Source organism: Carcharhinus amblyrhynchos, unplaced genomic scaffold (genome assembly GCF_965287045.1).
Source record: "Carcharhinus amblyrhynchos unplaced genomic scaffold, sCarAmb.v2.hapA scaffold_38, whole genome shotgun sequence".
Taxonomy (NCBI): domain Eukaryota; kingdom Metazoa; phylum Chordata; class Chondrichthyes; order Carcharhiniformes; family Carcharhinidae; genus Carcharhinus; species Carcharhinus amblyrhynchos.
Window position 1 is genome coordinate 9404274 of NW_027649779.1, and position 20712 is coordinate 9424985.

At 41.5% G+C, this 20712-nt stretch overlaps 2 gene segments (V, D, J or C); one reads left to right on the plus strand and one right to left on the minus strand.

Moving 5' to 3' along the window:
* Positions 1-20712, plus strand: part of LOC145362510 (Ig heavy chain C region-like) — a 202270-nt gene that overhangs the window by 82875 nt on the left and 98683 nt on the right.
* LOC145362323 (Ig heavy chain C region-like) lies at positions 4942-19533 on the minus strand. The segment is given in 4 exon segments: positions 4942-5378; positions 6608-6916; positions 9354-9503; positions 19491-19533. Coding segments are annotated over 4 exon segments (894 nt in total).

Below are 20712 nucleotides of genomic sequence, written 5' to 3' on the forward strand. Positions count from 1 at the left end.
GATGGTGAAGAAGGCATTCGACATGCTTAGTTTCATTGGTGAGAACACTGAATGCAGGAGTTGTACTAGACATTGGAATACTGTGTACAGCCCTGGTCACTCTATTATAGAAAGGATATTATTAAACAAGAAAGAGTGCAGAAAAGATTTACGAATGTGCTCGCGGGACCTGATGGTTTGAGTTCTAAGGAGTGCTTGGATAGACTGTTTTATTTCTGGAGTGCAGGAGGCAGGGTGGCTATCTTATAGAGGTCTATAAAATAATATGGGGCATAGTTCAGTTTAGATAGTGCATATCTTTTCCCAACTGCATTGGTGTCTAAATCTAGAGGGCATAGGTTTAACGTCAGAAGGGAAAGATATAAAAGAGTCCAGAGGCACTTTTTTTCACACAAAGGGTCGTGAATGTCTGGAACAAGCTGCCAGAGCTAGTGGTACAGGCGGGTATAATTTTGTCTTAAAAAAAACGCCAGCTATCGAGGAATATGGGCTAAACGCAGGCAATAGGTACCATTTTAGTAGTTTAAAAAGGGAGGCATAGATATGTCGGGCCGAATGGCCTGTTTCAATGCTGTAAAACTCTGTGAGTGATTGACTCTGTTTCATCTTCCTGATTCTCCCAGCTACTGATTACAGATGAGTCAGCCTCCGATTTAAATGGATGAAGGAGATATCATTATGCTGGGTTGTAAAATGCGATTGGCTGAGTAACTTGTCAGGAATTATGATTGCTGTATGTTTACTGAACTTAACTGATTTTTAAACTAACATGAGGCGGGAATGATCGATAAGAAAGTCTATAATTGATCTGTTATTGATTGTACACGTTAGATTCATTGGAAAGTCCGGTGCTCTGTTCCAGAGCCACTTAACCCTTTCTGTCATCTCCGGGAAGCTGCTTGTTGTGTTTTTGTTTTAAATAAATATTACGTATTTACACAGAGATATCTGCCTCGTGAGTTTATATTCTCTGTAGTTAAAGACAGTTTTGGTCACCTCAAATTATCCCATAACACTAGCCGTAATTTGGAAATGTGTAATTTATTATGTTCTTATGTGAAATACGCCTCAATCCCTTGGTTTCACCTGATGGTTTGCACCTCTGTTCTGTCTGTGTTCTCTATCTAGCTTGTGGTATGCCTGACTTGTAAGTATTGCATCAGACGATGTACAGAGAAACTCACTCTGTTAACCCACACTGTTGCGACTTTGATAGTGTTTTTAAGGGGCAGGGTAAAGGAAACTATTTCCTCCCAAACACGAACCCCCATTGGTCGCGGATGAAGCAGAACCTTTGCTGTTTAGAATTACCTGAAGCTCGGTCAGTGACAGATCAGTTTATGAGTGAAATCATCGATATCTCCGCGTTCTTCACTCATTCTGTCTCTGGATTTTATCTCAAAAAGGCGGAGATGAAGGTGTATTTACACGGATTGGCCACGGGGTGGCGCAGTGACTCTTTCACTGAGCGGCCTTGAGTTCAACCACATCCCACACATGACTGGGGGAACATTCCTGTCTGGGAAAAGGGGGAAACCCTATAATAGGGAAAATGGGGCGGATGTGATGGGTTCGGAGAACAGAATGAAGCCAAGCCAGAGATGGTTAAAATTTAATTCAATATTTATTTCAAAAATTCAGAGAATATTTTACAGCAAAATTACTTTTTTAAGACACGGAAGTGAACACAGCGATCGAGCTTCACATTGAGAACAGAACACATGCACAGAGAATCCGTCAATATTTGTACATCTGTTCCATAAACCAGAAAGGGAAAACAGGACATTAATAGAATGAGGAATTAACAAACGTGAATAAGGAATTAGAAACGTTTCTTATTTATACATGAAATTTAAACTACGGGAAAACTATTAATCACAATTAAATTTATAAGAAAAATGTGTCGTATATTTCATACTGAAAATTGAAATAAGGTCTATGATTGCTTCAGTTTCAGATTCAGAATGATAAACTGTAAGAATTTTACTGATAGAGTCACCAAGAGGAGATATTGTACATGAGCCACACAGAGATCTTGATAATCAGCTGAGGGAAATCTGCAGCGCCCAAAATTCAACCCATCATTTGATCTGTAAAATAAAGATACAATAATGAAGCAGATGTTTATGATGTGGGGCATTAATGTTAGAGTTTTTAATCAGTGAAACATTGAGAGATTTTTCAAATCCATTCTGCCAGTTTGAAATGTGAGTGAATTGAATCATCTCACCTTCACCAGAGTGACGGCAGTGCTGTAGAAAATGCTCAGGAAGAACAGGACGATGAATGTGGAAGCGGTTGTCCAGATGTTGCTGTTATCATCCTCATTGTCTTCAATCCAGATGCGGTCGGTGAGGTCTAGGGGCGGAGACCAGAAATTGAAATTAGATTACTTTATTTATCCAGGGATTTTTTTTTTCTTTTCCCTGTTCTCCTTCATAAACTGTTAATGTATTCTCTGTATAATTTTCAATGTCTATCTACTCTTACATTCAGGACACTCAGTAACCGATCTCCGTAACTATGTTCACACTTGATCGTTATGCACATTCCTTGGACAGTCCATGCCAGAAAGCACTGAAGATGTTTTCTTGAGTATCAGTTCATTTTTGATCAATTTGGCACTATCCCTCATTGAAGAATATTATGGCTGATATGGAGGAACGTTCACTGATCAATGATTGTTTCCAAAGATGGTGACTGGCATGTAAACTGTGAATGTTGCTGTTTAAGAGCCGGGATGTAATTTCTGATCTCTTATTTATGGTTGAAATTGTAAGTAGATCACTAGCTTAATTTAGTTTTTCCACGTGTTTTTGGTGCAGTGTACATTGAGCGAATTGTCGGTAGATATGTCCATTAAAATTTATGTTTAAATTTTACTTTCATCATTTACCTTATTTAAGATTTTGCATTTGTGTGCGTGTGCATGATCATCTCGTGCTCTGCATTAATCTTTGGCTCTGAGTTAATATATGTACAAGAGCGTTAATGTACGCATTCATTTGCCTGTATTTGTTGATTTGTGTAGTTGTGTGTCTGCATCTGAGTGTATATTTTATTTTTCTGGTATTGTGTGTGTATGACTCTATTATTGTGTTAAGTCCATGTATAATTATTAATGCCACTCTTAATCGTTTAACATGTGCCTCTATCTATTACTATGTCTTAATTTCTGCCATTCTAGTAAGGTTTGTTTCCCTTTCTGTGTGCGTCTGTTTCCCCATTTATCTGTGTGTACCCGTTAACATGCATGTATGTATATACGTGTTGATAGTTCTTCATAACGATATTTTGATTCGTGTTTGTGTTTCGATATGTTGTAATGTGTGCTATGGTATTCTGTCCTGTATGAGCATGTTAATGTTTGTGTCCACATGTTTGCGCGCAAATGTTTTGCTGTCCATTCATCTATATGCAGCCTGCTTATTTGTTGATATGCATTTCCATATATATCTGTTAATGTGTATAACATTGTCTGTGTCTTTATGTATATTCCTGTCAGGGTGAATGCGTGCTAATATATATACATATTTGAGTATATGTATGTGTTTGTGCATTTATGTGGGTCTACATGCACGTGTATCTATCTGTCGATGTATGTATGTGTTTGTGTCTGGGTCTGTGTACCGATTCACAGAAGTGTATGAACTTGTGTGTTTTATGTGTATTTGTGTGAGTGCTTTTGTATATATTTGATTGTGTGCATATGTTGTTATTTTAGTGCCTGTTTGTACAAGTTTGAGTCTACATATTCGTGTGTGTGTGTGTGTGTGTGTGTGTGTGTGTATGCGGCTACACCTGTATTTCTAATTGTGATAGTTTTGTCTAGTATTGTCAGTGTGTATATGTTTTAACTGTTGCTTCAAGTTTTACCGGCAATTGTTAACTGAACTTGATCCAAACAATCCGAATAATGGAGCACATTTTCAGGCTTTGCTGTTTAAATGTCTTTTATGTGAGTGGCACGGTGATATCAGGAGAGTGAATGAAATAATTCATTGATGCATCTCAGAATCATCAGGGACAGAACAGTGAAAACTGGGGAGGATTCTATTACTTGTTTAAATTTGTATTATGGGAAATCAATGCCAGCGCATGATGAACAGGAACAAGAGTGTTGAAACATTTTTGAATTATGTTGCATAAATATATATGCATATATTAGTTTATGTGTATTATATACTTCAATGATACTTTGATAATGAGAATGATACTTCAAAATCTGGAGCAAAAAGAAGGAAGCTAATTTATACTGATGACAACTGACTCCTGATTAGAGAGCCGCTCCCTTCCAAACACGCGACTTAGGGAGAGGGAGGGCAGTGAGCTCATAGTTTCCCTCTCTCTACCCTGTGATGCAATGTCCCTGATGGTTCTAACCACTGAGGGGGTGGAGATGCAGTGGACTAAATAATGACATTCCTCCTCTTTTCATTGAGGAAGTTGTGGTATATGGGTTAGTTATTGATCCTCCCCTCTCTTTGTTGGGTGAGTAGGAATCCAGGATGTAAACAATTTCACTCTCCCTCAATCTGATGGGGGATTATTTCTCAATGTTTATGTGTGACCCTTACTTCTGTTCAGTGGGTGTGATGCAGCAGCTTAAAGCTGACATGAAAGAGTAAAGGCATGGACAATGAGAGAAGCAGGAACACCGAGATCTAAATATTGAGAATGTTTGACGCAAATGTTGAAATTGTCGGATTTTTCCTCAGGCGGGAAAGTCGGTGAAGACGTTTTGGAGAATATTGTCATAAATGTGCTCTACTCTGTCTCTAAGAAAGGATGGATCTGAGCTGGGCGCATTGGTTCAACAAGACTTGGGTCTGAGGCCTGAAAATATCTGACTCAAACCAAAAATATCTATTGGACGTAAAACGGGAAAAAAAAAGCAATCAATAAAGCAATTGGGTATTTCATTTATCGTTAGAAGAAAATGATTTTATTCTTTTTATTGTAGTTTTTAATGTAACCGAGTGATTCTCATTGACATGAATTAACAGTGTCCATCAGTGCAAGGGAAATGTTCACAAAACTGGGTTTACCGCTGGATTTGTCAACTGTTCTGTTGATGATCTTCAAGGGGATGGCTTCATGTCCCACCACACAGGAGTAAGAAGCGCCGCTGGACCATTCCTCTGCTGCAATGGATAACAGGCTGTACATGAAGAAGAAGCTATTGCCGTTCTCCGCCACCACCTCGGTGTTCCTGTAGTTCCCGGGATTCACCGGCTTGTCGTTGACGGTCCACTTGACGAAGATCTCTCGGGGGGAGAAACCTCTCACTAAGCAGCTGAGGGAGACGAAACTCTGAGCGGAGACGTCTTCTGCCGAGGGCAGGAGGACAGAGACGACCGGTTCCCGCGGATTTGGATCTGCAGAAAACGTACAATCAATATCAATAAACTGGAGAATTCTGGAGACAATGAAACCGCTGGTGAGATATCAGGAAAGTGTGCTTCGATTTTGATTTTAAATGTTTCCATTTTTGACTTCCAGCTTGGAGGGGAGGTGAACACAATTGTTTTCTCAAATAACTCAGGGGGGCGGACGGGAAAGTTTCAGAAAGTTTACAGCACAGAATCAGGCCATTCGGCTCAACTGATCTACTTTTCTGGTTTTTATTTTTGATGCTCCTCATCAGGCTCCTCCCTTCTTTTTTGATCTAAACCCAATAACATCGCCTTCAGTTCACTTTTCACTCATCAACACATCAAACTCCCCATAAACATACCAATCGGCCCAGAGTCATTCAGTTCAGGGGAGACCATTAATACGCTGAGTATTAAATATTGACTTGTACAATTCCACTGGAGATAGACACAGTGATGCATTTATATAGAAGCATAGAAACACAGAACAGTACAACACAGTAGAGGCCCTTCGACCCACAAATGTTGTGCCGAGTTATGTCCAAACTCAAGATCAAGCTATTCCACTCCCTATCATTCTGGAGTGTTCCATATGCTGATCCAATAACCGCTTGAAAGTTCCTAAAGTGTCTGACTCCACTATCACAGCAGGCAGTGTATCCCACACCCCAACCACTCTCTGATTGAATAACCTACCTCAGGCATCCCTTCTATATCGCCCACCATGAACCTCAACGTTATGCCCCCTAGTAACAGCTACATCCACCCGATGAAACAGTCTCTGCACGTCCACTCTATCTATCCCCCTCATCAGCTTATAAACCTCTATTAAGTCGCCTCTCATCCTCCTCCACTCTAAAGAGAAAAGCCCGAGCTCCCTCAACCTTTCCTCATACGACCTACCCTCCAAACCAGGCAGCAACCTGGTAAATCTCCTCTGCACTCTCTCGAATCCTTCCACACCCTTCTTATAGTGAGGTGACCAGAACTGAACACAATATTCCAAATGTGGTCTCACCAAGGTCCGATATATTTGCAGATAACTACACGGCTTTTAAACTCAAACTCACTGTCAATAAACCCTGACACACTATAAGCCTTCACTGTTCTATCCACTTGAGAGGCAACTTTCAGAGATCTGTGGATATGAACCTCAAGATTTCTCTGTTCCTCCACATTCCTCAGAACCCTGTCGTTGACGCTACATTTATTGCTTCAATCTCTCAGCTCACCTGTTTCCTTGTGGATAGATGTTCTTAGAGGAGTCGGCAGATCCTGATGGCTCACCACGCACTCAAACACAGCCGCACTCAGCCAGGCTTGTGTCGAGATGTTTAGTTTGCTGATCACGCTGTCAGGATCCGCTCCGGGCTTTTCAGCAATCTCTGATTTCAAATACTTCCTGTCTCGGATCCAGGACACGTTAACTCCATCAGGAGCATGAGAAATGATGCAGGTTAAGGTCGCGGTCGCCTCCAGTAAGACCTGTTCTATTGGTGGTGGCTGTATCTTCACTGTGGTATCGAGGCACTGGAGAGGACCTGTGAATGAGAAATGGAAATCAACCCTAGTTCCCCTTCAGAAGCAGGACAGCAGTCTTCAGCCTGAAGGAGATGAAGTCACCTCCAATACATCAATCTCTAACTGCTGCCTTTCAACATCAATGGGCGATGAAAAACCAGCTTGTTCTATGAACTTATTCCCTTTATTAAAGTATTGGAGCAGCGGTACCATTTTCATAAATCAACATTGCAGGATTCCCAAACATTACACCATCATGAACTCAGGGAAACCAGTACTGGGCGTTAGTTTATAAATAGGGTGGATGCACTTTCTGAAGTTTTACCCCTGTGCTGTGACCTGTGAAATAGTCCGATCCCCACTGTCTCTCTGAATCTTACCAGCTGTCTCAGGGAAAAAAAAAAGTTGACATCAAGGCCATCTCTCTCACTATATTACTTCAAAATGGAAGGGAGCACTCCTTTAAGGGGAGGCAGAGGCATATGGTGTTGTCAATGGGCTTGTAACCTAGGGCAAGGTTCTGGAGGCACAGATTCGAATCCCATCATTGCAAATATTAAATCTGAATTCTATAAAAATGTATAATTAAAAGTTGAAATGATTGTTATGAAGCCATTGCTGTAAAACCTCTTCCAGTTCACAAATCTTTTTTAACAAGTAAATCCGCTGTCTTTATCTGGCCTGGTATGCATGTGACTCCAGATTCACAGCAACGTGGTAGACATTGAAGTGCCCCTGGGTTTGGGAAATAAATGCGCCTCTCATGAAGGGATAACAAACAATTGCTTTTGTGATGAAATTCTGAAGGAGGCCTTGCCCTAATGCAGCAAATTACATGACAATAACTTAGAAGTTATTCTATGCGTTGTACCAACATTAATAGATCTCTAATTCCGGTTAACATCGGAATGATATATTTTATCCTCTGTTTGAGTATCTTACCCTGAGATGCGCTGATGTTCAGACTCTGAGTGTTTCCTTGGTGAGTGACCTGGCAGGTATAGACCGCTTTGCTGAACCATTCCCCAGCGGAGACTGTCAGCCGGCTGCTGGCCGAGAAGTTCCCGTTCACTTGACAGGCGGGAGAGGTGACAATTCCTGAATCCACGGGTTCCCCATTCTTCAGCCACTTCACCGTCAGTGACCCTGGCTGGAAATCGATGATTGAACAGACGATGGTTGCAAATTTGCTGCTTGTGATTTCTTCACTGGAACTCACGGTGAGGATAACGGTTGGGGGGATTTCACCTTCAACAAACACATGTTTAGACACCACTTGAAAATTCAATTGACAACAATTAAAATTAGTTCTTTTTTTTAGCACCAGAGCTGCCGATTTGAGAATTGTATCCATGGTTTTGTTGAACTGGCAGGGAAATGGCAAATAGAATTCAACTGTCAAAAGTGTCACGCAATGCATTTCCGGAGGGCAAACAGAACAAGGGAATAGTCAATAAAACAGAAGGTTGAGAGAGATTGAGGAAATCCAAGACCTTGTAGTGCATGTCCACAGTTACTTTTAAATGGTAGGGCAACTGGACAAGTTGATCAAGAAAGCATTTCGGATTAATTCCTCCAATGTGTGAGGTATTGAAAACAAAATCAGTGATGTAATGATGGGGCTGTATAGCACACTAGTTAGGCCACGTTTGGAGTTTGCTGCATAGTCCTGGCCACCACCTTGCTGGAATGATGTAATGACTCTGGAGAGAGATGAGGTTTACAGGAATGTTGCCAGGGCCTGAACATTGCAGCCATGAGGCGAGATTGAATAGGCAGGAATTGTTCTCCTTAGAAAAAAAGGAGGTGGCTGAGGTGTGACATAATTGTGGTTCACAAAAATTATACGGGGCGTCGGTAGAAATAATTCATTCCCCAAGTGGAGGGCTCAATTACCAGGGAGCATGGTCACTTAAGATGTATCTGGATCTGCATCTCAAGTGCTTTAACCAACAAGGCTATGAAGCAAAGACTAGAAAGTGGGATTAAAATGAATGGCTAGTTTCTATGTTGTCACTTTTGGCCAGCACAGACATGATGGGCTAAATGGTCTCCTTCTGCACCGTAACATTTCGATGGTTCTCCAAACGTGGCCTAACTAGTGTGTAATACAGCCCCATCATTACATCACTAATTTTGTGTTCAATACCTCACACATTGGAGTTCTGAGTAACTTATCAGTCAGTAGATATTTACCTGGATTTTGCGCAGTTTACATTTTTCAAATTACTACAAATCAGTTATGACTAAGGCCTTCTACAGTTCAATCACAGCGCCCCTCCCTTACCCAGGTTTCACAACACTTACATGGCATTTCAACGCTCTTGACTGAGTCACTGTGTCGAACCTCACAGTCAATTCTGGGGCATTCTCCCGCTGAGTCGGTGATGGTTAACTGGCTGCTCAGTGTATAGGTCCCTTTCGTGTTTCTCACTGACGGGTAAGTCTTAAACCCACTGGTGATCGGCAGCCCATTTTTCTTCCACGTCAGTTTGGAGACATCTGGAGAGTAATCCATCGCCAAACAGCCGTAGGTGACGGAGCCGTCGGAGTTGTGTTGCTGACAGGAGGAGACCAGGCTGTAGAGAGTGGGCGGAGACGGTGTCGCTGGGAAAGAATAGCCAATTGAACAAGTTTGACTCTTATTTGCGTTTATTAAGTCATCAAACATATTTTTACAAATATGTTTCTATATCAGATATAGCTCTTGGTGTTATATGGGTTCTAGGTATGATCAGGATATTGATGGGGGATATGGGTAATAGGTATCAGGATATTGATGAGATCTGACCAAAGTGAATGGCGGAGTAGGCTCAGAGGGCTAAATGACCACTCCTGCTTCTATGTTATGTGCTTCTATCCCGAACATTGATTAGAATTATGAACTTATCCCAATATTTCCAGATTTAATCCTATATCTGCCTTTCAGATTATGTTATTTCTATCAATTGGGAAAAGTCATCTCTGAAGAAACTGACATCCTTGTCTCCACCTCGAGCAAATTTAGAAGAAAAATACATTCACAAAGTGTCAAAATGGCATATCATTCATTGGATTAACAGAGAAGAGCAAATATTGTCTCAACTGTTGCAGCAACTATTTATTTCTCAAACAACAACACTTTGTGATGAAGAAGTTGTCTCTTCATTCATATCATCCACTCACCTGATGAGGGAGTTCCAACAGCTTGTGATTCCAAATAAACCTGTTGGACTTTAACCTGGTGTTGTGAGAATCCTTACTGTGCCCACAACAACCTCACTCCGGCATCTCCACACTATTTTTGGAAATTGCCTGGGTTCAAACTGATTGGTGCCCCTTCCTCTCTCCAACTCACTGCCTCTCAATCCACAAAACGGAGATTAGTGACTTTGCTTCAAAAATACCTCCGGAATGAATACTTACTGAATGATCAGGAAACTCTAAATGTGGTTATAAATTCAAATAAATGCAACATTAACGAATTGAAGGATCAGACATTAATAGCAGGAGTTGGCCATTCGGGCCCTGAAGTCTCCTCTATCATTCACTGAGATTACAGATGAGCTGATTGTGGTGCTAGCTCTATTCTGAACCTCCTCACTCCGCCCATCCATCACCCGCTCTCTGCCCATTTTCCCCAGCTCTTTGCCCTTTCCCCTGGGTCTCTGACTTTCACGGTGGCTCGTTTTCTCATTTATCCGGCTCTCTGTATTTCCACCTGACTCTCTACACTTCCCTCCAGCTCTGTGCCCTCTCGCCCGGTTCTCTGCTCTTTCCCTCAGTCCCCTACGCTTTCCCTCAGCTCTCTGCCCTCTGTCTCTGCCCCCTCCCCTCTTTCTCCTTTCCCCCAGCTCTCTGACCTTTCCCCCTGACTCTCCTGCCCTTTCCCCTGGGCTCTTTGCCCTTCCCCTCGGCTCTCTGGCCTTTCTCCTGCCTCCCTGCCCTTTTTCGTGCCTCCCTGCCTTTTTCCTGGTTCTCTTCCCTTTCCCTGGTCTTTCTACCTTTTCCCCCATCTCTCTGCCCTTCCTTTCGGCTCTCTCCCCTTTCACTGGTCTCTCTGCCCTCTTCCCCCTGCTCCCTGTCCTTTCTCCTCTCTCTCTCTGCCCTTTCCCCGGCTTTCTGCCCTGTTCCCCGGCTATGTGCCCTTTCCCCGGCCTCTCTGCCCTTCCCCCAGCTCTCTGCTGTTTCCCCTGGCTCTCTCCCCTCCCCCCACACCCCGGCTCTCTGCCCTTTCTCACGCCTCCTGTTCTCCCCTGACTCTTTGCCATTGTCCCTGGCCCCGAGCCCCCAGCGATTCCCTCCAGCTCTCTGCACTCCCAGGGCAGCTCCCACCTTTGAACACCAAACGGCCGCTTGAGATCTTTCTTCTCTCCCATTGCAGACCTTCCCCACACAGATTTAGTGAGTGTGAGTGAGAGATTGTGAGTGTAAGTGATTAGATGAGTGAGAGTGGATGAGTGATGGTGTATGTGTGACGGAAGGTGAGTGAGTGAAGTTCTTTGAGTGATGATGAGTGATTTAGGGTGAGTAATTGTGGGTGAGGGTGAGAGAGCGTGACTAAATGAGGGTGTGTGAGAGAGGGTAGGGACTGAAGGTGGCTAGATGATTGAAGGTAAGCAAGATTGAAAGAATGAGGGAGAGTGAGTGAAGATGTGTGAAGGTTAGTGGAGGTGGGTGAGTGAAAGTGAGTGAGATTGAGTGAATGAGGGTGAGGGAGTGAATGTAACTGAATAAGTGAGGGGTGAGAGTGAGTGAGTCAAGGTGGTGTGTGAGGGAGAATGAATGTGGATGGGTGGGAGAGTGAGGGTGAGTGAGTGAAGGTGTTTGATGAGGGTGAGTGATTGAGGATTTGTGAGTTAGGGTAGTGAAGTTGAGTGATGATGAGTATGTGAGGGTTTGTGAGTGAATGTATGTGCGTGAGTCTGAGTGAGTTTGAATGGGTGACCGGGCGTAATTCAGAGCGAGACAGAGAGACGGTCATTGAGCTTGAGTCTGTGGGGGTGGGTGGGTGAGTGAGTGTGAGAGAGACTGGATGAGTGAGGGTGGGCAAGTGAAGTGAGTGAGTGAGTGATAGTGAATGGGGTGAGTGAGTGAGAGTGAGTGAGACTGGGTGAGTGAGGGTGGATTAGTCGGATCAGTAAATGAAGGTGAGTATGAATGTTGGTGACTGACTGAGGGTCGAAGTCAGTGAGCGAGGTTTAGTGAGTGAGGTTGAGTGAGTGATGGTGTATGAGTGTGGGTGGCTGAGTGACAGTGAGTTAATGAAGGCACGTGAGGGTGAGTGCGTGAGGGCGAGTGAATGTGGGTGCGTGACTGAGGGTGAGAGGGTGAGTGAATGTGAGTGAGTCAGTGAGGGTGTGAGAATGAGACAGTTGGGATGTGTGATTGAGGGTGAACGAGTGAGGTTGAATGAGTGTTTGTGGGTGAGTGTGGGTGAGTGAGTGAGGATGGATGAGAGTGTGAGCGAATATGAGTGAGTGATTGTGAGTGAGTGAGTGTGTGAGGATGAGTGAGTCAGGGCGTGTGTTTGAGTGAATGCGCAAAGTTGAATGAGGGTGTGTGAGTGCTTGAGGGTGAGTGAGTGAGAATGGATGAGAGTGAGAGAGCGAATATGAGAGAGTGATTGTGAGTGAGTGTGTGAGGGTGACTGACTCAGGATGAATCAGGATCAGTGAGTTTCTGAGGACGAGTGAGTGAGGGCGAGTGCGTGAGGGCGAGTGCGTGAAGGCGAGTGCGTGAGGCCGAGAGAGTCAGGGTGAGTGACTCAGGGTGAGTGAGTCAGGGTGAGTGCGTGAGGGTGAGTGCGTGTGAGGGTGAGGGTGTGTGAGAGTGAGTGTGTGAGGGTGAGTGTGTGCGAGGGTGGATGAGTGAGCAAGGGTGAGTGAGTGAGGACGAGTGAGTAAGCGTGAATGAGAATGAGTGAGTGAGGGTGAGTGATTGTGGTTGAGTGAGTGAGGGTGAGTGAGTGAGGGTGAGTGAGTGAGAGTGTGCCAGCGAGAGAAGGTAGGTAAGATAAGGTGAGTGAGTGAAGTTATTTGAGTGAGGATGAGAGATTGAGGGTGAGTGAGTGAGTGTGAGTGAGGGTGAGAGAGTCAGTGAGCCACCTCCTCCTCTTCCTCTCCATCGATCTTTTCCCGATTCTCTCCATTGATCAGCTTTCAGTAACAGGGCTGTGCAAAGTCAGGAATCAGTGTAGATCACCGGGCAGCTGCTTTAATGTCGGGGCCTTTCTTTCAGAAACACGGATCAGTGAACAAATAGACAGACTGAGGGAGCTGGAAGGGAAGCTTCCAGCAAAACTAGGGTCACACAGGAATCAAACACCAAGTTTACACCAGTATTGGGGAGCCAGGCGGACTTAGTCTCAGCCAGATCCCTTCTTATTGATTGTGTCTTTGTGTCCGGTGTAACACATGGAAATCCCTACTTCTGACCTCATGTTGGATGGAATGTGTCATTGATGAAGCAATAGAAGATTGTTGGTCCCAGAACAGTCCCCTGCCGAACTCCTGCAGTGATATCTCAACTTAGATGTTTGACCTTCAACAACCATTACCACCTTGCTTTGTGCTAAATATGATTCCAAGCAGAGAAGAATTTCCCTCTGTAACTGATTCAATTGAGTTTTACTCGGGCTCCTCGATACCACCCTCATTCAAATGTTACAGGGGAGGGGAAGGGGGCGGCGGGGAGATGTGGATGGGCTCTGTGGCACAGTGATTAGCGCCGCTGCCTCACAGTTCAATTCCCGATATGGGTCATTGTGTGTGGAGTTAGCAAGTCCACCCCGTGTCTGCTTGGGTTTCATTGGGTGCTCCTGTTTCCTCCCACAGACCAAAGATGTGCGGGGTCAGTGGATTGGCCATGCTAATGTTAGCATTAGTTTCAGGGGGACTAGTTAGAGTAAATACATGTGGTTATGGGGATAGGGCATTGGTGGGACTGCTGCTAGTGCAGACTCGATGGGCTGAATGGCCTCCTTCTCTACTGTAGGATCTTATGATTCTGTTCTTTGGTATCAATGACAGTCTCTCTTACGTATGTGAGATGGAAAGTGTGTGAGAGTGTGCTTGGGTCTGTGTGCCAGGGAGGGAGGGTGAGAGAGAGAGAGTGTGTGTGTGTGTGTGTGTGTGTGTGTGTGTGTGTGTGTGTGTGTGTGTGTGTGTGTGAAGGTGCCTATCTGTGATAGACTGTGTTTGCACGCGTGCGAGCCAGTGAGCTGCGTTTGCAAGAGGGGACAGTCTGTCTAATGGAAAGCAAAATAAACTGCTCATGTGTGTGGAAGTTTGCATGGGGTCGTGTGTGAGTGAGACTGATGAGTTCAATGTGTGTGTGTGTGTGTGTGTGTGTGTGTGTGTGTGTGTGTGTGTGTGTGTGTGTGGAGGGGAGGGTAGAGTTTGTGTGAGCGAGAAAAAAGTGTAAAAAATAGACAGGGTGTATGCGTGAGTGCGTATGAGTGAAATAATTATTGAGAGAACATGTGTCTGTGATAGGTGGAGTGTTTAAGAGAGATACATTGTGTATACATGTGTGTTCGTGTGTAAGAGATGGAGAGGCTGTGTGCGTGTGAGAGAGGTGATGTTTGTGAGAAAGAACGATTGAGAAAGCGAGTGTATGTATTTATTTGTGAGTGAGAGAGAGTATGTAGAACATGAGAGAAAGAGAATGTGTTTGAGAGATGTCATATGAGAGAGCAAGTAAGTGTGTGTATATATGTGTGCATGTGTGAGAGAATATGAGCGGGTGATTGTGTGTATTTATGTGTGTGAGAGTGTGTGATGTGTGTAAGCCTCTATCTGGCTGATTCAGTCTGGAAAAACACACTCACTCCACACATACTCACCCACTCACACAGTACGTGGGAGTGACAAGTGAGCACAATACGGACTGTGGACCAATGGCTGGAAAAAAAACCATTTAAATCTTTCACAAGTCATTCGCAATTAAATAATTTCCTCTTTCCTCAGTGAGTGAAACTTGCAAAATTTCACGAAATTTGAGACAATCCAGGGTAAATTCACCCACAAATTTATCCGCCCCCTCATTCCCCCTATTCACTCTCTCCATCACTAACAAGCAGTGTCAGCACTGTGTGTATTATATACAACATGCACTGCAGCAACTCACCAAGGCTCCATAGATTACACTGTCCAAACCCGCTGCCTTTACATCCTAACAGGACAAAGGTAGCAGACACAATGAACGCTATTGCAAGCTCCCCTCCAAAACACACACCATCCCGACTTGAAACAATATCTCAATTCATTCATAATCGCTGGGTCAAAATCCTGGAACTTTCTGCCTAAACAGCAGAGTGGATGCCTGCAGCATATGGACTGCAGTTATTCAAGGATGTTTCATATCAACACTTTCTCAAGGAACAATTAGGGAAGATTAAAAATTCTGGCCGAGCAAATGACTCTAAAATGCCTTTAGAAAATTAAAAATAAGATGCAAATGAATTTGGCACTTCAACTGTCAAACTAAACAGTTCAGGGGCTGCTGTAGTACGGAACACAACATAATACATCTCACTTTGTATTTGTTCATCGAACATTCCCAAGGCCGGTACATCACTGCTTAAAAATCACCCAATTCTCCCCTCTACAGTGTGAAGTTTCTGCTCTCTGATGGTGACAATATGCTTCAGGGATCTCATTTCTGAGACGCCGAGTCAAATATCAAGTCAAACTGTCACAAATCTCAGAGATTCAAGCTTCTTGAAGAAATAAATCAAATTTCAGTCCCCGAAATGCAGCAGAAGGGGCCAGAAGGTTTATAACCAGTCAGACAGATTCCTGGTCCCAACACAGTGACCACACGCTCAGAAACAGAACAGACACAAACGGTGCAACAGCCGAGTTCCCAGCAGAACGAACTGTTCAATCTGTAAACTTCATTCAAACTGTTGGATTCTCATTGATCAATGGTCAGCGTACAACAACAGAAAACCAATTACCTATTTTAAATGAAACTGATATTCATTTGAAAATTATAAAAAATCCCTTGACTTTTAATGATTTATCTCTATCTGTATCACCTCTCGTAAAGATGCAATTTCTCTGAAAATGAGCAATCAAAAATATCAGTTTCAGGGCAGTGCAATGTCCCTCACAGAGATGCCGTAACATTATAAGAATTAAACAAACATGGAAATGTTAACATTGAAAATCATTGCATCATTCGAACTAATTTCTTAATTAAATGTAGTTAACGCAATAATCAAGGTAAAATACTTTATCGAGCTGAGCAGAGCTGAGTAAAGACATGTTATGTTTCTGAATTCATTTTCGATACAATTAAATATACTCTAAAACGAAATGTATTTTGTACACCAGTGCAATATTCAAGGTCTTTTGTTTTGAATTAATTAGCACCAATATATTTTGTTATTGTTAATTGGCAGTTAGATCTCCTGTTACTGATTTGCACTCAGTAATTAAATCAGTTTTCAATCATTCAAAACTTGCCTTTGCCTCGAACATTGTTAAGTAATTAGGTTCCAATTAAATCATAAACAATAAACTTCAAATTACTGAATGGAAATATTCAGACATCTGAAATTCATTTGCTAAAATCGAATCACGTTGTATTTTTTTTTCATTTCCACTTTTACTCCCAACGCCTTATTATAACCTACAAACGTGTTAAAATGCATGCTTCTGTATTTGCATTTGCTGTAACGACCTGGCGGTTTGAGATCGATGAAACTGCTTCTTAGATTGAATAATTTGGATCATCCATACAATTAACTGACTGAAAATATTGATTAATTTAAAAGATCTGAATTAAACAGTGAAAAATTCAATGAGGACAATTGATTCAAATCCTCTGCAACATTGAAAAATGATGCACAAAGTAAGTCGAGACTTTTTCTTCAGTATAATATTTAATAAGATTTAAACATAATGTTCCAATAGAATCGATTCTTCTATCCTGTCATTTATTCATCTTTATTCAACATTTATTCTGTTTTCAGCAGTAATGGAGCCACGATGTTATTATTAAGCGTAGAACAAATATTACTATTATAATATTATTATAATATTTGTATATAAATTAAGCTTTTTGAATTTCATGTATTAACTTGTCAATCTCTATCCAGTTTCTGTTGACACTTACAACAATTAAAACACCATTATATGAACAATTGCTGAGTGTTAGCGAATTCCACCTGTCAGAAAACTGTTCACTCTGTCAAGTTTATTCAAAATGTGGGATTCTAAGTGGTCAATTGTCAAATTACAACAAAGAGTCAATAACTTATTTTTAATTAAACTGATATTAAGTTCAAAATCCCCTTCGACTTTTAACTACCCGTATCTCTCTGTCTTAAACCTAGAAAATTGGGCATAAGATATACTCTTTTTTTCTGAAAATGAGCACATCAAATGTAACAGATTCAGGGTTGCGTAATGTCCCTAATAGAGATATGGTGACGCAGCAAGAATTATAATTCATGTTTTATTTTAATCTGCAACTATTAGTTAACATGAATAAAATGTCCTGGCATGCATTTTTTTTTGATACTTGTTTGTTTTATCCTGAAAATAATTTTTAAACGTAGTTTGATTTTTTTGTTCATTCAGCTGGAAAAAAGTGTAACCGCTCAGGATCACGGTGCTCAAAAAATACAGAAGCAATTGAGAAACACCAAAGCATTTCAAAAATTTTGAGATGACATTAGTGACTAATTACCTTGACATCCACCTACAAATGAATTGGAAGGAATGCTGTGCCTCCACAGAAAGAATGTAATAATAGGACACAAAAATGCCAAATAACCACGTCTTATTCTCTAAAATTCGTATTTAAGTGAAAGCGAACTTCACTGGGATATAACAATTAATGCAAAGTATCTTGATGAACTGATCACTGCTGTGGACACAGCTTGCTATCATTGAAACAGTTTCCTAAATTATCACAAAATATTTCCAGCCTAAAAGCGTTTCTGGTCACGTTAGTTGTGTGCAAAGTACAGCAGAACTATTAGGAGGGATTAATGAATAATGATATTAATACAAAATAATCTTTGGTGAACATGGAGTTATATTACCGATTTAAAAATATTTAATTTATATTAATTTTACGATTAAATTTGTTAATGAGAAATCTGTAGTTGCAGCAACGACTTAGTGTCCCAATGAACGTTGTATGTTATGATTTATTTTAATTTGAAAAATGTTAGTTAACTTTTCAATAAAAATGCTGTAATATGTTTATTTTTTTCCAAAACCTGCCTTTTTCTCCCGACAAGGATTTTCAAACTCATAGACTGTTTGCATTCAACCAGAAAACATGTAACGGCTCAGTGCCACCGAGTTTGAACAACGCAGAAACACCAAACCATTTCACACACTTTAACATTCATAGCGACCGAACCACAGAACTTCCTCAACAGAAACACACCAAACCACATCAATGAGGGAATGAATTCGTTGAATGTATCCATTCAATGAAATCAAAAATATCACCCCAAGAAAATCTCAATATCCAATCCGGCAAACCAGCTCGTCAACAAATGTATAAATGTCTAAACTGAACAGAAATCTGGGATAACAGCAATAGCACTGCGAGGAGGTGTAATATATCCAACAAATTAACATTGAAACTTTACCACATTCTCTTCATATTGGGTCGTATTTCAAACAGATTTCAAACATATTTATACATTTACCTTCAGCCATCAGGTAAAACATTGCATGTACCCCAAATTGTGAATGCAGTGGCAAATTGTGTTTTGGACGAATGGCGTCAACCGTGATTTGATTTAACCAGCAATTATCAGTTACGACTTAAAAAAAATACAAATACAATAAAGCCTGCCTGATTTCTCTGTGCAGGCACACGTCAAATAGTTTAAAACCCGCAGACTCTGTATTCAATCACAAAGCGTATAACAGCTCAGTATCACGGAGTGTGAACAATGCAGAATCGCCAAACCATTTCACAAATTTTACTTCTTCAAAGTCACCCAGACAGACAATCTCCTCACCAGAAAAATACATCACTGAGGGACTGAACCCCGGTTCATGCAAAAGCAGCTCAATTCTACAAACTGTTTCAATAGAATCAAATTTCACATTGGCGGAAAATCTCAGTTTAAAATCCAGCCAATCCGCCCATCACCAAAGTAACTAATAATTAAACTGAGCAGAACAATAACATAACAAAACCAGCATTGTGATTAGGCCGAACATGCTCATAGCATTCATGCAGAAACTTTAACACATTTTGCTAAGATTGGGTTAGATTTCTAACACTTGTGCAGTAGATGGTGCAACTCGCAGCCACTACATGTCACTGAGATTAAACATTGCAGAAACGCCGAACTGTTTAAGAAAAGGAAGGCATTTAATGTAACCCAGACACACACACTGTCCTCAGCAGATAAACACCAAATCACAACAAGAGACTGAATTCACCTCTTATCAATTAACAGTAGAATTCTGTAACCCCAATTTAAGCAAGAGCACCTGAAACATTGTAAAGATTTTTCAGCACAGAATCCACCAAACCACATTTCAGTGAACAAGTGAATTAATAAAATCGAGAAAAATATAAAACAAAACTTCAAATAAAACACTGACTAAATAAATGCATGGTTCTTACCTGCAGTCACCGTCACCATGGTCCCTTGTCCCCAGTAGCCCATAGCGTCACAGTGTCACATTTTCGAGGCTGGTTCATACAATAACCATCCCTGCACAAAATAGACAAAAATCCATCGTATTTAAATAAAATCACAAGCCAGAGAGAAAGTAAATCACTGTATTTTTCATTAAATTATTACTATCCTGGTGGATACAGTTCGCTCAACATAAATAACCTTAATGTTTTATATTTCACAAAGGATCACATGATCAAGTTATTGAAAACACTAACTGATAATCAAATAGTTATCATCAATTTTTCATATTAATTCTCGCTATTTGTGTAGTGCTAGAACATAAATAATACAGCACTGTAAATAATGTTGGATTGTAAAACAGAGCACTGCCCCAGACTCGGTCAATTAGCGCTGAGGGGTTTTTGTATTGACAGTAACTGTTGTGCAACCCAGGTATCACAGTGAGACACAGCATGTCAAATACTGTGCCCGCCTGCTAACTGTAAAATACAGAGACTTAATTTCACCGCTCTGTGAAAAATCTGATTCTGCCTCATCCACGAGCGAATGACTGAGTTATTTCAGCTTGACCTGGTCATTATATTTAGAAAGGGTGTCGGATTGCTTTTAAACTCTCCGTGTAGATTTAGCATGTCGGTCAATATCGATTTTCTGGAAAGAGTTTTATACCTAATCACAAACTAATATTTAGTCCACAGATCATTTCTCTGAAGCCTCGTTTACTTTGGAAATCCTGCTGTGGTACTGATTGCTAATTTGGACAATTCCTGTCCATGAGGTTTTTGTATGAGGATGTCGCTGTGCTCAGCACTGTGACCCACTGTAGTGTCACAGTGACACACACCCGCACAGAAACTGCACTCACTCTCTGTTCAGTACTGCCGCTCAATATTTACTTCAAATAGACCCGTATTCCTCATGTAATTTACAATTTATGCAGCTGTTTACAAAACACAATCTAGAAACACCTCCACCAAGTCTCAGAAATGGTAAAACGAGCATTATATCCAGCTGAAACAGTAAATATAAACAGAGTGAACATCTCAGCTCATTATGTCTGTGTGTTTTCCTGATTTAACGTTTAATTTTCACGAAATTAGGATTGTCACAAGTGGTTTGTGTATTGGTTCTGATCACTGGCGCTATTATTATATTTAAAACAGATACTGACCTTCAGGTTATGATGGAAGTAGCGGAATTCCC